The following is a 15,459-nucleotide window of genomic DNA, read 5'->3' as shown; positions in this document are numbered from 1 at the left end:
TTAAAAATAAATGCACTGTTGGTTAAGGGCTGTAAGTAAGCATTTCACTGTAATGTCTGCCCCTGTTGTATTCGGCGCATGTGGCCAATAAAATTTGATTTGATTTGATTTGATTATATTGAAATGCCTTTAATCTCTATAGTATTGGGAAGACTGAATCTGCAATAGGTAAGCAGCTTGGTTTGAAGAAATCAACTGTGGGAGCAATTATTAGGAAATGGAAGACATACAAGACCACTGATAATCTCCCTCGATCTGGGGCTCCACGCAAGATCTCACCCCGTGGGGTCAAAATGATCACAAGAACGGTGAGCAAAAATCCCAGAACCACACGGGGGGACCTAGTGAATGACCTGCAGAGAGCTGGGACCAAAGTAACAAAGCCTACCATCAGTAACACACTATGCCGCCAGGGACTCAAATCCTGCAGTGCAAGATGTATCCCCCTGCTTAAGCCAGTACATGTCCAGGCCCTTCTGAAGTTTGCTAGAGTGCATTTGGATGATCCAGAAGAGGATTGGGAGAATGTCATATGGTCAGATGAAACCAAAATAGAACTTTTTGGTAAAAACTCAACTCGTCGTGTTTGGAGGACAAAGAATGCTGAGTTGCATCCAAAGAACACCATACCTACTGTGAAGCATGGGGGTGGAAACATCATGCTTTGGGGCTGTTTTTCTGTAAAGGGACCAGGACGACTGCTCCGTGTAAAGGAAAGAATGAATGGGGCCATGTATCGTGAGATTTTGAGTGAAAACCTCCTTCCATCAGCAAGAGCATTGAAGATGAAATGTGGCTGGGTCTTTCAGCATGACAATGATCCCAAACACACCGCCCGGGCAACGAAGGAGTGGCTTCATAAGAAGCATTTCAAGGTCCTGGAGTGGCCTAGCCAGTCTCCAGATCTCAACCCCATAGAAAATCTTTGGAGGGAGTTGAAAGTCCGTGTTGCCCAGCGACAGCCCCAAAACATCATTGCTCTAGAGGAGATCTGCATGGAGGAATGGGCCAAAATACCAGCAACAGTGTGTGAAAACCTTGTGAAGACTTACAGAAAACGTTTGACCTGTGTCATTGCCAACAAAGGGTATATAACAAAGTATTGAGAAACTTTTGTTATTGACCAAATACTTATTTTCCACCATAATTTGCATCGCAGTGCTAGCTGTGCCACTAGAGATCCTGGTTCGAATCCAGGCTCTGTCGTAGCCGGCCGCGACCGGGAGACCCATGGGGCGGCGTGCAATTGGCCCAGTGTCGTCCAGGGTAGGGGAGGGAATGGCCGGCAGGGATGTAGCTCAGTTGATAGAGCATGGCGTTTGCAACGCCAGGGTTGTGGGTTCGATTCCCACAGGGGGTATGAAAAAAATAAAAGAATAATAATGTATGCACTAACTGTAAGTCGCTCTGGATAAGAGCGTCTGCTAAATGACTAAAATGTAAATGTAAATGTAATTAAAAATCCTACAATGTGATCTTCTGGATTTTTTTTTCTCATTTTGTCTGTCATAGTTGACGTGTACCTATGATGAAAATTACAGGCCTCTCTCATCTATTTAAGTGGGAGAACTTGCACAATTGGTGGCTGACTAAATACTTGTTTTCCCCACTGTACTGGATGAGAAAGTTGAGCTATACAAAACCAATAAGTCAAGCAAGCACTAGCTGTGAATGAACATGGATTTCTGAATCCCACTGCAATACTGTTAATCTTCATAAAACGTTCACAAACAAGCTACTGCTCGGCTCCTCCATATCTTTTTAATTGGTACCTTGCCAGAATCTAATAACCACATTGCGATCAATAAATAAATCCCAAAAGTCCGATCAAGTGCAATTCCCGAACTAATTTGACTTTTGCTTACGACAGCAGTAACTTCATCCACCCATCCAATATGCTTCAAAATTACGACCCTCGGGTCTATATGATAATAACAAAGGTTCATTTTGTGTTCAGATTAGTATCAACAGAGAATGACTATGTGGTTATCGTCATTTATTGGTGTTTACACAACCCTCTAAGCCTCATAGGGACCCCTTGTCTCTATAGAGAACTAATGAAATGTAATCCATTTAATATCTATTTTTAGTTTGGCAAAAACTTGAGTTATATTGTTCCATACCTTATTCTAAAATGTGTTACAGTAAATGTATGGTAAAACTAACATTAACATAATGTAAATTGACAATCATATTTAGCAAATAACAAACTATGTATAAAAAGTGTATTATGTGAACTGTATGTCTTCAATTGTTAATTGCTAGCTTTCCACACACTTGGGATACGTCTCCCTTACAATCTAGGATGCTTTTAATCTCAATGGCATCAGTCATCCTATTATATAAATGAGGACTATGTTGCTGAAATAAAACATTAATAGCAGCTCACGCAGTATGTGCAAAGCATTGGGCTAGTCAAAGAATATGTTATGTGTGTCTCCCCACCGGAGACCGGGGTTCAATCCCCACGTCTACCCTTCCGACTTAATCGCTCCTCCTACACCTCTAACCTGTCTCAATTCAGTATAAAAATACAATAGGAGAGTGGAATTCCAATCTTACACACACTATAGCGCCAGGCTAGCATATTGAACATCCTCTCCTCTGTCACTCGGTAGTACAGTAATGCATTAGACTGGAGACCTTTATACGGCAGAGGGATTGATCAGTGATTGGCCCTGCAGAAGAGCTGGAGTGGAAAGACTGCAGACTGACAGCACAGTTGGTGCCGGCTCCCCCCCCATTTACTCCCAGCAGCCACTGAGATCAATAGAGAGAGAGAGATAGAGATGGTTGGGGATGAGAGAGGGGCAGACAGAGGGGGAGGAGAAAAGGAGAGAGAGAGGTATGTGTGTGTGTGTGCGTGCGTGTGAGTTGATCATGTCCAGTGGGAATGATACTCATCAGAGCATGCAAACTGATCCCTTCACCTTCCCCATCATTCCCACTGGACATGATCAACTCATTCTCCAATTACCAAAGACAAGATACATCATCATCATTACATACTTCATATTCCGAATATCAATAAAGGAAGGTGATAATCAGTTCAAGTTTGAGCAAATAGAGCCCCACAGTTTCCTCCTCTTATGTATTCTCAGGAACTGTAGAGCGCGCTCTGTCAATTAGTGCTCTCCGCATAGGTCCTGTCACCACTGCCCACTTCCTAAGATCATGAGACATTTATAAGTTATCCTCCTCAAGAATCAATAGGTATATATCCAAAAGTTGATGTATCAATCACAGATACATACACAAGTTATCGTAACGTAGGAATTTTGGAACACAAGGGGTCCTTTCCCTATATGGCTTGTTTCTGAGGCAACGATGCGATGAGTAAATAAGTGAATCAATACAGTCTAGAATCTATAGATCTACGTCTCTTATGGCCTCTGTGGCAATGGATTTCAACAGGGTGTCCACTTTGTTCCAGCCTAGAACTAACACTCCTAACATACCTGATTCAAAAAGTCCGGGGGTTGATGATTGGTTGAATCAGGTGTGTTGGTGCTGGACTATAACCAAAATGTCCCGATTTGAGATTTGAACGTCAATGTTCCAGAATGGATGGGGCTGAAAACCACTTGCCTATAGAATCTTGGTGATTACAGGTCTAAGACAGGGCAATGCAGAGGTGTGCTCCCTTCGTCTATTGAGTAAACTTGTGCTGAGAAGTGAATAACATAGTTGACTCCCCTATAAATCACAGGGACATGAATTAGCTCGAGGGGTGAGATTGTATTGCTTCTTGTCGACACAATGTCTCTGATTTAGATGTAAATCAATTACATTGGGTTCTGTAAATTCACTATGTGGTCTACTTGCACTTCCTGGTCAGCAATAGAGAAAGAAATCCAGAACGGTTGGTAGCCAAACAAACCCCTCAAATGTCATAATTTAGTGTACAGTATATTCAACTGAAATAACATTATTGAAAGAGTCAGTGTGAAGGGGGATGTGAAAATACCACAGAAAAGTTAGAAATCTCAGAAGACGGTATAAATGTCAAACTAGGACAAACCACAAAGCAGAAGTTAGAGTTATGTTTAAGTTCAAAACTATTTTATACTACTTAGATTCAGATGAATTCATAGCCATGCTGATTTTGGAATAAATTGTGGAATTTTTGTCTTACTCTACTCTTCAAAGGGATAAACTGCTAGGGGGGAATCCCGATACACAAAGAATGGACCAAAAAGGGAAATGAAAATAGACATAGGGAAATGGTAGACGGTTGTAATCGTACAGTTTCACTTGTTTACATACTTAATTTGAGGTTCTCTACTTCAGTAGGTTTTTTGGTATCTGTACTTCACTATTTTTATTGTTGACAACTTTTACTTTTACTTCACTACATTCCTAAGAAAGATAATGTACTTTTTACTCCATATATTTTCCCTTACACCCAAAAGTACTCCTTACATTTTGAATGTTTAGCAGGACAGGAAAATCACTTATCAAGAGAACATCCCTGGTCATCCCTACTGCCTCTGATCTGGTGGACTCACTAAACACACATACTTCGTTAGTAAATGATGTCTGAGTGTTGGAGTGTGCCTCTGTAAATTAAAATAACAAGAAAATGGTGCCATCTGGTTTGCTTAATATAAGGAATTTGAAATGATTTATACTTTTACTTTTGATACTTAAATATATTTCAAACCAAATACTTTAAAACTTTTACTCAAATAGTATTTTACTGAGTGACTTTGACTTTTACTTGAGTCATTTTCTATTACACAACCAACCTATTTTATTCATTTATTTACACAGATTTCCCAATGAGGAACTTATTGCTTGATCACTATCGCCATCTCCTGGACAAAAGCCAGTATGTTTAGAAATGGTCTGTTTAGTGAGCTTTGCAGTTATCACAAGGGTGAACAAGTCATTGACATTAAAGTCATAAAATATTATTAAAACTCTGCAATTGGCCCATTTTTGGACATTATATTTTGGTTTCAGTTGAACTAAGGCATTTTTTTCCTTTATGACCCAGTCCGGGTCATTCCAATATTGTATTCTTCAAGAATCAATATATAATTAATTTAGAAGTAAACAAATGTATGCACCAATCGCAGACTGTAGCTTTAATTTATGTATTGATTTTTTTTTATCGAAATGCAAAAAGCTAGGCTAGCGGGGGTTGTCTATGTGAAAGTTGCCCCTAGACAGTTTCTCAATTTCCCCAAGACTCTTGTGGAGTGGATGGGCATAGAAAGGGATGCACATGTTTCACTAGGCTAGTGTTTCTCCATAGGCTTACTTCAAGTGTACTAACAGTGAGCAAAGAATATACACATTTATGGAAAACTATCTTCTAAACATAATTAATATTTGATAAGACTGATAATTGCATGTCTACTAAAGTACATTAGCATAACCTACACAGAACCGTATATGAACTAGAACCTTTAAAATGTGATTCCTTTAAAAGGTTTGCGCAGTTGTTTGGGTCATATTTCCAATGCAATCCCGTCAACAACGATAGTGGCCGCCAAAGATCAAAATGTACCCACAGCCCTTGACTCCTTGCCAGTTTCGTTTTTGAAGAAATAGAACATTGTCTGGGAGCCACCACGTAGCCTGACGGAACAACGCACGGTTTAAGAAATGCGGATCCGTGACATTTCACTTCAACAACACACTGCTGCCGCCCGCGGATTGCTTCCTCCGATTTACTGTATATAATTCCAAAACATTTACTAACATAATGACTGACGAGCAACACTCTCCTTCTCAATACACGACATCTGGTATGTTCTTTTTTTTCTTCTTTCTAATGTTACAATCCAAATATAGGTTTCTGTAGCCAATGTGTAAATTATTTTGTTCTGCAGAGTTTTGTAGCAGTTCTCAGTATGTTAACTGTTTCAATTTAGCAAAATGTAGATTGTGATTGTCTTGTGTGCAAGATGAAACAATGGCTCTGATAGTGCAAATGTATATTATTTTATATGGGAGAAGCAATGTTTGTTTGTTTCTCTCTCTCTCTCTCTCTCTGATGACTCATGATCAATCACCATATAAAATACATGGCCAAACCTGTTCACAAATATGCATTGCCAAATAACTGAAGTCTTTATATAGCTCTGCTTACTTACTATATACCTATCCATTTCTTTTATAGTTTTTAAGAAAAGCTGTTAAAATCATCTGAAGCTATGAATTGGCCAGATATAATCCTCATTCTATTGGCTGTCAATCTGGGTGACCTCATCCCTGGCCCTACCCTATGCCACGCCTCTCAAAATAATCAGAAATCCGGCTGCCAGGTGCGAAACGGCCGGGCTGACTGCAGACACCTCAGCCTCAAGGAGATCCCTCCCAACCTGCCCAGGAATATCACCGGCCTGGATGTCTCCCACAACAGGCTGGTGGAGCTACCCCCAGCATCGCTGGCCCCTTACCCAGAGCTCGTGCAGCTGGATGTGGGCTTCAACAGCCTCACCAAGCTTGAGGAAAGCCTGTGTCAGACCCTGGGCCTGCTGAGGACACTGAACGTGCAGCATAATGAGGTACATCGGCTGACGGAGAAGGAGTTGAGCAGCTGCACCAATCTGACAGAGTTGAACCTGGCTGGCAACAGGCTGAAGCTACAGGGAGAGCCCTTCGCTGCCCTACAGGTAGGGATCTGCCCAGTGTCAAGGTGATGGTGATGATGGCAGGGGTTGTGGATGTGTTGATAATGATGATATACAGTACTAGATGATGATGATGAGAGAGCGGGTGACGCTCTTGACTCTTCAGGACTATTTCTGACCATTTTTGTTTATTTAATTTACCATCCATTGAATAGGATATGGGTTCTTCTATTTCAAGCCTAAACCATAGACAAAGTATAATTGAATGCAGTTGTCTCAGTTATATTTTCTCTCAAACCCTCTTGGAATATCTTTAAATGTTTCTTCAGAGTCTGACACTGCTGGACGTGTCCAGAAATGACCTGAAGACAGCCAAGTTGGGCATCCGCCTTCAGCTTCCAAGCCTGGTGACTCTCATTTTGTCTGGCAACACTATCTCAACCTTCAAAAAGGATGACTTCTTCTTTCTAAGTAATTCCTCATCCCTACGAGTCCTCGACCTGTCGAATCTAACAACTCTAAAAACGGTACGAAAGATTCTGTGAAATGGAAAATGAAATGATGTTAATGCTTTCAGCTGCTGACACTAGGAATAAGAACCATGCTCAACCAATCACACCTTGGTTTCATTTACCTGTCGTTCCACTTTCCACCTTTTTTATGTTGTCAAGATCACTTCAGTGTTTCCTTTATCTTATTATCTAGGCATAGTGCAAAGCCACCAAATTAACATCCATGGCATTTTGAACCATCATTTTCGTATGAAACCAATTGCAAACGATGAACAGAGCAAGGCAGGATCCCAACAATGGTAGTGGAAACTGGATCACTCAATGCCTCACTTGAAAGGTTGTAATAATGCGACATCCCACTTGCCACAGACGTCAATTCAACGTTTATTACATGTTGGTTCAACGTAATTTAGTTCAAATGATACAACAACATTGATTCAACCAGTGTGTGCCCAATGGGATACTATAAATAAGTAGGAAGTAGTAGGTTCAAGCTCTTTTGACAACTTATCTATAATTTATGGCAGCATCTTGTTCAGCATCTAATCGGCAACTAATCAGTATTTTTTTCATTGCAGTTTGAGCCTGATTGCCTGAAGCCCATTGCAGGCATACATGAGTTAGTCATGACGGGGAGCAAACTTAGCACTCTGCTCACGTCTAAACTTTGCACAGAGCTCTCTGGGACCGCAATCCGCAGCCTCTCCCTTCAGAAGACACAGCTAGTCACACTGACCAACTCCACCTTCAAAGGCCTGGGGAAGACCCACCTCACTTCTTTGGATCTATCCCACAACAGCATGGCTAAGATCGGGGACGGTTCCTTCCAGTGGCTGCCCATGCTGGAAGTTCTTTCTCTGGAGCAGAACAACCTCAAGCACCTGACTAAGGACACTTTCCACGGGCTGGGGAATCTGACACAGCTCAACTTGAATATGGCGCTGGTGAAGAGTCACACTTCTTCTTATCCTATTATCGACGACTTCTCCTTCCAGCCACTAGGGGCACTGGAGAGCCTGAGCATGGAGAATACTGCCTTTAGAAACATCTCGGTGTTCACCTTTGCGGGTTTGATGAGTCTCCGTCTACTCCACCTGGGCGGGACCAGCTGCATGACGCTCAAAATCATCACCAACCAGACCTTTGTGTCGCTCGCAGATTCACCTCTTCTTACGCTAAAGCTCACACAGACAGCGATCTCCCGTCTAGGCCCTGGAGCCTTCTCCAGCTTGGGCAACCTCACCACCCTTCTGCTGGGCAACAACTTCATCTCCCAGACCCTGACGGGGAAAGAGTTCCAGGGTTTGGGCCAGCTACAGGAGATCTACCTCTCTAATGGCAACCAGAAGATCACCCTCAGCCCTACGTCCTTCATCCACGTGCCCACTCTCAGGACTCTGATGCTGGGGAGAGCTCTGACCGGCACCCTGGATCTGAATCCCTCTCCGTTCAAGCCTCTGTCCAACCTCACCATCCTAGACCTCAGCAACAACAACATCGCCAACATCAAGATTGGTCTTCTGGATGGACTAGAGAATCTGAAGGTGCTGAAGCTTCAGCACAACAACTTGGCCCGGGTGTGGAAGAGTGCCAACCCGGGTGGGCCGGTGCTGTTTCTCAGGGGGCTCCGCAGCCTAGTTGCCCTGGAGATGGATTTCAACGGTCTGGATGAGATCCCAAAGGAGGCCCTTCATGGACTGGCCAACCTTCAAGAGCTCAGCCTCAGTGGGAACGTCCTGAACCAACTAAAGGACTCAGTCTTCGACGACTTGGGGTCGCTCCGGGTGCTTCGGCTCCAGAAGAACCTAATCACGTCGGTGAGGAAGGAGGTGTTCAGGCCGGCTCTGGCCAACCTCAGCCAGCTGGTCATGCAGAAGAACCCGTTCGACTGCACCTGCGAGAGCATCCTGTGGTTTGTGGCGTGGCTGAATGGAACAAACGCCAGTGTGCCGGGCCTCAGGGATGAGTATGTGTGCAACACGCCGCAAGCCTACTACAACCGCTCGGTCATGGAGTTCGAAACGCTCTCCTGCAAGGACATGACACCATTCCAGGCGCTCTACGTGCTGACCAGCACTGCGGTCCTGACCTTAATGGTGACCTCACTCCTAGTGCGCTTCCAGGGTTGGAGGATTCAGTTCTACTGGAACGTTCTCATCAACCGTACGCTAGGATTGAGCGATGCCAATTCCGGGGAGGGGAGGAAGTTCGAAAACGACGCGTTCATCATTCATACTGCAAAGGATAAAAAGTGGGTGGAACGAAGCTTGCTCCCCCTAGAAAAAGAACAGGGGTATACATTTTATCTGCAGTATCGAGATGCAGTGCCAGGTGACTCGCAACTGGAGTCCATTGTGGAGAATATGAAAAGGTCCAGGAAAATACTATTTGTGGTCACTGAAACTCTTCTCGAAGACTCCATGTGTCGACAGTAAGTAAAGTGAACGTTGTTATATTTTTTGTAACATTCACATCACATAAGCTTTTTTAGAGCATGTGTGGTCACTGGTCAGGGAAAAGAGAACATTGATAAGGACAGTGGTGTGAAAATCTGCAGGAGTCTTTATTTCCTGAAATGAAAGTAAATCATGTTGACGATTTCATTTGATAGGCAGCCAATGTGTTATGATATTAATAATACCATGAGCATTCTGTTTAAAATTCAACTGAACAAGTTTCACTCAAACAGGGAAGTGGAGACGGTGTGAAGTGGGTGAGAGTAGGCCAATTTGGAAGAAGATATGAAACCCAAACAAGAAGTAAAAAAACAAAACATTTTACACAGAAAATTCTCATAGCGTCTGGATAACCATTTATTAATCTAAAAAAACTAAACATTTTTGAGTTCAATAATTATTGAAAATATTCTATAATGTGTAAACTATGTAAGTACAGCCACAGCTCAAGTCTCTCGGGATAAGAGAGTCTGCTAAATGACATAAATGTAAAATGCTATTATTCTGAACTCATCATGACCCCATTTTTGGCTATGGACCATAATGCTCAAATAATGTCTAAGTGAAGAGTGTAGATTTAAAGTATCCCCACAGCACTGATCCAAGGCAGGTGTTTCTGTCTAAACCCTCTAAATGTTGAGGTTATAGGCTCAATCTGTGTTCTGGAAAGCTGCTCTAACAGTACAGTATAAACCAGTGTTAAATGTTGCCATTCATTGTTGAGTTTTTTAAACTTTGATTGTATTATTTTATTCTAGCACTGATCATGTTGTTTCCCCCTTTTGATTGATTTGATTGCACATCTCTCTGGATAACAGTGTCAATTACATGTATATGATTGAGATCTGAAATGTAATTCCTGTTATGCTTCTGTACTTAGAGCCTCTTTTACTTGTACTTTCTGACAAATGCCCTCTTCTGTCTCTGCGTTTCTCCCCTTTTCCTCCCCTCCCCTCCTCTCCCTTAAAACCGCTTCCTCCCATTTCCTTTCCCTCCCCTCTCCTCCCACCATTCTCCTCCCTCTTTCCCCCAAGGTTCATGGCCCACCATGCCCTGCACCAGGTGATCGAGGACAGCCGGGACTCGGTGGTGCTGGTCTTCCTGCAGGACGTGCAGGACTACAAGTTGTCCCGCTGTCTGCTCCTGCGCAGGGGCATGCTGCGCCCGCATTGCATCCTCAACTGGCCCCTGCAGAGGGAGAGGGTGCCCGCCTTTCACCAGAGGCTCCGCATCGCCCTGGGCACCACCAACCGAGTGCTGTAACTTTCTCCATGCTATTATGCTTAGAAGTGTACTGAAAAATTTACTTAAATCAAATCAAATGTATTGGTCACGTACACATTCTACAGATCTTATCACAGGTGCAGCAAAATGCTTATGTTTCTAGCTCCAACAGTGCAGTAATACCTAACAATACAAAACAATACAAACAAATCCCCAAAATGTAAAGAAAGAAATTAAGAAATGTCAGAATCCGGAATATGAATATATTTATACTGTATGTATTTGATGGTGTGTGTGGACAGTATATGAATAGAAAAGGTGTGTACAGCAGTAGTTATATTGGATGAGCCTTGACTAGAACGCAGTATATAGTATATGAAGTGGATAAAACAGTATGTAAACATTATTGAAGTGGCCAGTGTTCAATGGCTATGTACATAGGAAAGCAGTCTCTAAGGTGCAGGGTGGAGTACTAGGTGATAACCGACTAGTAACAGTGACTAAGTTCTGGGTGGGGTATTGGGCGGAGGCCGGTTAGTGGTGACTATTTAACAGTCTGATGGCCTGGAGATGGAAGCTGCTTTTCAGTCTATCGATCCCAGCTTTGTTGCACCTGTACTGCCCTGTCTTCTATATGGTAGCGGGTAACAGGCCATGGCTTGGGTGGCTGAAGTCCTTGATGATCTTCTTGGCCTTCCTGTGACACCGGGTGCTGTAGATATCCTGGAGGGCAGGCAGTGTGCCCTCCAGGACATCTGACCACACGACCCTCTGGAGAGCCCTGCTCTTGCGGACGGTATTATTAAGTTTACTTAATACTTGGCTATAGTTGTTAAATAATGGCAGTGGGTGTAAGGGTGTGGAAAGTGTGCAAAACGGTTGCTCTCATTGTATGGTTCAGAGTAAAGTTAACAGTGTGCATTACTGTAGCTTTCATTCAGTGGCTAAGATTTTAAGGAAGTGCACTTGAAAGTGCAATACTGTAGGTTTCAAACAATGGTTGAGGATAAAAGGAAGTGTACACTAGAAAGTGTGCAGTATTGTAAGTCTCATTTAACCGCTTAACGACAAAGTAAGTGGACTTAATGGGATAAGTGACACAGTTTCACTAGCTGAGTGCAGTGCAAAAAGTGAAATCTAAGCAAGCCTAAATATCTTATATTGAGTGATAATTCAATAGTTTTTTGTTGTTTTTTCTTGTTTTTTTCTTACCAAGCTAAATTATCTAACGTCATTTAGCTTGGTAAGAAAAAACACACAAAAAAACACTAATTGTAAGTGAATTATCACTCATACGATTTTTCGGCTTGCTTAGAGTTCACTTTTTGCTGTGTGTATTTGGAAATGAGCCATATCTTAGGCCTAGCACTAATTTGTACAGGTGACATTTGACTAAATGGACGCAGCATGTTTTCGCATTAAACTGTATATGGCGTCGCTTGTGCTGCACTGTTTCATGGAATTGTATGTTTGTTGTAACCAGCGTTTTATTACACAGTCTATTTTTGAAAATGGTGTTTTCATGAATTTGATTATATGATCGTCAAGCCCATTCAAAAGATTAGGGGACAGAACCAGGAAGTAGTCACTTGTACAGCGTATTGGCAATTAAAAACTGGATTAGCACAGACACTCTGGTTTCATTTGATGTAGAAGAGGGGTAGGCAACTAGCTAGATCGGGGGGCCGGAACATACAGTAATTATAATAATTTATACACTGCAAATTGACCACAACTAAGCCCAAAAAGTGAGTGTATTTGAAAATAACAATCATTTTATACGTTGATTACATTGAGACACGATCAGGTCTCTTTTTTTATTTGTGGGAATACTTGGGAACACATTTCCTAAATTAAACAAATTTTTAGCGGAATTCTTGATTTCACAGTCTTTTTTGACCGAAAACGAAACAGAAAAATAATTTGGGGACCCAAAAAAACCACTTGCAGGAAGGTTTTGGCTCATGGGTCGTTTATTGCCGACCCCTGATGTAGAAGGTATTGGCCATGTTTGAGAGAATCCATTCTGCTCAGTCACTGATCATTGACTGATCTACAAATCATAAGGAGTAGTTATTTAGGATACAAGGTGATTTGCAGATCACTGACAAAATGCTTTAAAATGTGGTTTCATGGTCAATTACTGTAGGGTTATTTTACAGCATTACTTTAGTATTGCTGGCAGGAGTATTACAATTACACTGTAAAATAACCCACTATTGCACACATTAACCATGTAATGTTCTCTTAAATATAACCGAAATGTCAGATGAACTAAAAAAAATAATTTTAAAACTTTAAAAAACCTACATATTATTTTTTCCGCTATGGGAACTGCCTTAATTAGGTCATTTCAGGTTAAGGGTTTGGGACAACTCTATATGAAATATATTTGTTTCAGCTCTTTTGTACACTTACTTGAAAGTTAGAATTTTGTTTAATAGAACATGGTTCAACAATATCTTTGTATTTGTCCCATGACACCTAGTGTTGATTTGAGTGAACTGCAAGTATATGTGAACGCATTCTTGTTTTTAGGAGCGTCAGTTTTTTCCATCTGTATGCTATTCAGTATGTCTTTAAAGTTTTCAGTAAAGTTGGATTCGGACATTAGTATTATTAGTCTTTACTTCAAAACTTTGTGAAAAAATAACAAATTAACTTAAATCCTAAATTCTGTGCCCTCAAGTGGGTCGCGAAAAGCTAGGGTTTAAATGTGACATTCTCCTATTTTCTTTTTATTTCGAGGAGAAACTTAAAAAATGAAAAAGCCTGCCAAAAACTAGACAGTTCCTGGCCACATCCTTCAAACTGACTTCTAACAAACGGCACGGGAACTATGGGATCCTGAAAGTAAGCCGTTGGCATTTGGGTCACTGAAAACATTCCTTAACTTGAATAAAAGAGGGAGAGGAATAACTCAACTTTGCTCATTAAAAGAAAGAGGAAGGAGGCTTACTTCAAGGTTTTGTCGATTAAGAAAGGGAGGAAAAAGGGATAAACTGCCCTTTCTCACACATATGTGCTGGATTAGCTACAACCTCATACACAGGCTAATTGCTACCGAGACACAGCTGGTAGATTAACTATAACCTTCTCCCCTGGTTCAATTGATAATGAACACTCCTACTGGGCACAGACGTCATTTCAACATCTAGTTCTGATTTACATTTGGTTGAGTTGTCAACGTAAATTTAACAACAAAACAATTTACCATGTCATTGGATTTAGGTTAAAAGTTGTGTGGAACAAAATACGAAATTCCCTTACGTTGATGACTTTTTGCAAATCCAAGCAGTTTTCCATGTTGATTCAAAGTCATTACATAGATTTTTGGTATTGAAATTATGTGGAAATAACACTGATTCAACCAGTTTTTGACCAGTGGGTTGTTACTTACACGATCATGTTTTCATTCAGAAACAGTCAGTAATTAATCAGTTCTGTATTAAACTTTACATGATTGTGTTGCATGATATTACCCCATTTGTATAGGCTTGGGGACACACATGCGATTTTGGGAGGGATTTTTTACTATGTTTATTTATGAGGATCTCTTTTAGCTCACCAAGGGCTAGTCTTGCAAGAGTCCTTTATGTATGTCAAAAATGTTTATAGAGCAGGGGTATTCAACTCTTACCCAATGAGATCCGGTGCCTGATGGTTTTCTGTTCTACCTGATAATTAATTGTGTACACCTGGTGTCCCAGGTCTAAATTGTTCCTGATTAGAAGGGAACAATGAAAAAACGCAGTGGAACTGGCTTCGAGGTCCAGAGTTGAGTTTGAGGGGTATAGAGTATGGAAATGTACTATTGATAAAAATACATCGTAAGAATGAAATGTTCCCTTGTGTGATATCATAAAGTACTTCCAAGATTTCTGGACCTTAAGAACTTAGTGGCCCAAATGATACTTACTCTACCGGTAGTCCCCCCCCCCCCCCCCTTCATTGGAAGTCCAACACCCTCCCTATTTTTTTTGGGGAATTGCAAGTGGGCCCCTTTTCCCGAAATACTTTTTCAAGCTTCATAGCTCTTCCCCCTTCATTCACTACAAAAGTAACCCCCCTTTTTTAAGGGCATCTCACTGTGGCTTGGCAAGGGGGGCCTGCCTACTAAACAGTAGCCTGCTATTGTGGCTCACTTCAGGGGTACTCGTAGGGGTAGCTTACCCGATTCTCCCTGAGGAGCATTACATGGTCAGTGGTTGGCCTTCTTTCCATAATTACGCAAAACCTTTTGTGTGCTATTGCGAAAGAATGAGACCCTGAAGCAAATGTACATTTATGAGTCAATATTGAACCACCACCTAACTAACGAAGATGACTGTGGATATCGGTGAATTGCTGAGTGGGTCGATCGTTCTGGTCTTACTCCTGACCATATTGACCTGCGTCTTCATCTGGCAGTTCCTCAGCAGCTCTCTGCACAGATGGACCCAGATGAAGCCAATACCAGGGATAAGTCCAAGCTACCCGTTACTGGGCAATGCTCTGTCATTGAAAGCTAATGCGAGAGGTAAGGTGTATATATATTTTTTAATGAGAATATTGAGTATTTTGAAGAAGGGGTGCTTTTATCAATTTAGCATTGGGGAACTTCTAACCATGAAGACTTCAATTATGCCATCCATAATATTGATTAAAAAGATATGTGAATACAATATCCAATTTGAAATCAAT

General features: G+C 41.6%; 1 protein-coding gene across 1 annotated transcript; it reads left to right on the top strand.

The window, feature by feature from the left end:
- The first annotated feature begins 5,591 nt into the window (after window positions 1-5,591).
- On the top strand, window positions 5,592-12,406 carry tlr3 (toll-like receptor 3). The gene is made up of 5 exons (XM_084155556.1): window positions 5,592-5,756; window positions 6,131-6,626; window positions 6,914-7,111; window positions 7,675-9,527; window positions 10,587-12,406. The coding sequence occupies exons 2-5, from the start codon at window positions 6,165-6,167 to the stop codon at window positions 10,813-10,815; spliced, it is 2,742 nt and encodes a 913-aa protein (XP_084011682.1). The 5' UTR covers window positions 5,592-5,756; window positions 6,131-6,164; the 3' UTR covers window positions 10,816-12,406.
- The last annotated feature ends 3,053 nt before the right edge of the window (window positions 12,407-15,459 follow it).

The sequence above is a fragment of the Coregonus lavaretus genome, assembly GCF_964263955.1.
Source record: "Coregonus lavaretus genome assembly, chromosome: 38".
Taxonomy (NCBI): Eukaryota; Metazoa; Chordata; class Actinopteri; order Salmoniformes; family Salmonidae; genus Coregonus; species Coregonus lavaretus.
This window is presented reverse-complemented; position numbering and strand designations above follow the sequence as displayed.

Bases quoted from the DNA above. Each gene is read 5' to 3' on its own strand.
- tlr3 (XM_084155556.1), top strand. From the start codon at position 6,165: ATGAATTGGCCAGATATAATCCTCATTCTATTGGCTGTCAATCTGGGT. The intron at 6,627-6,913 runs GTAGGGATCTGC...ATGTTTCTTCAG, and splicing joins AGCCCTTCGCTGCCCTACAG to AGTCTGACACTGCTGGACGT. The intron at 7,112-7,674 runs GTACGAAAGATT...TTTTCATTGCAG, and splicing joins ATCTAACAACTCTAAAAACG to TTTGAGCCTGATTGCCTGAA.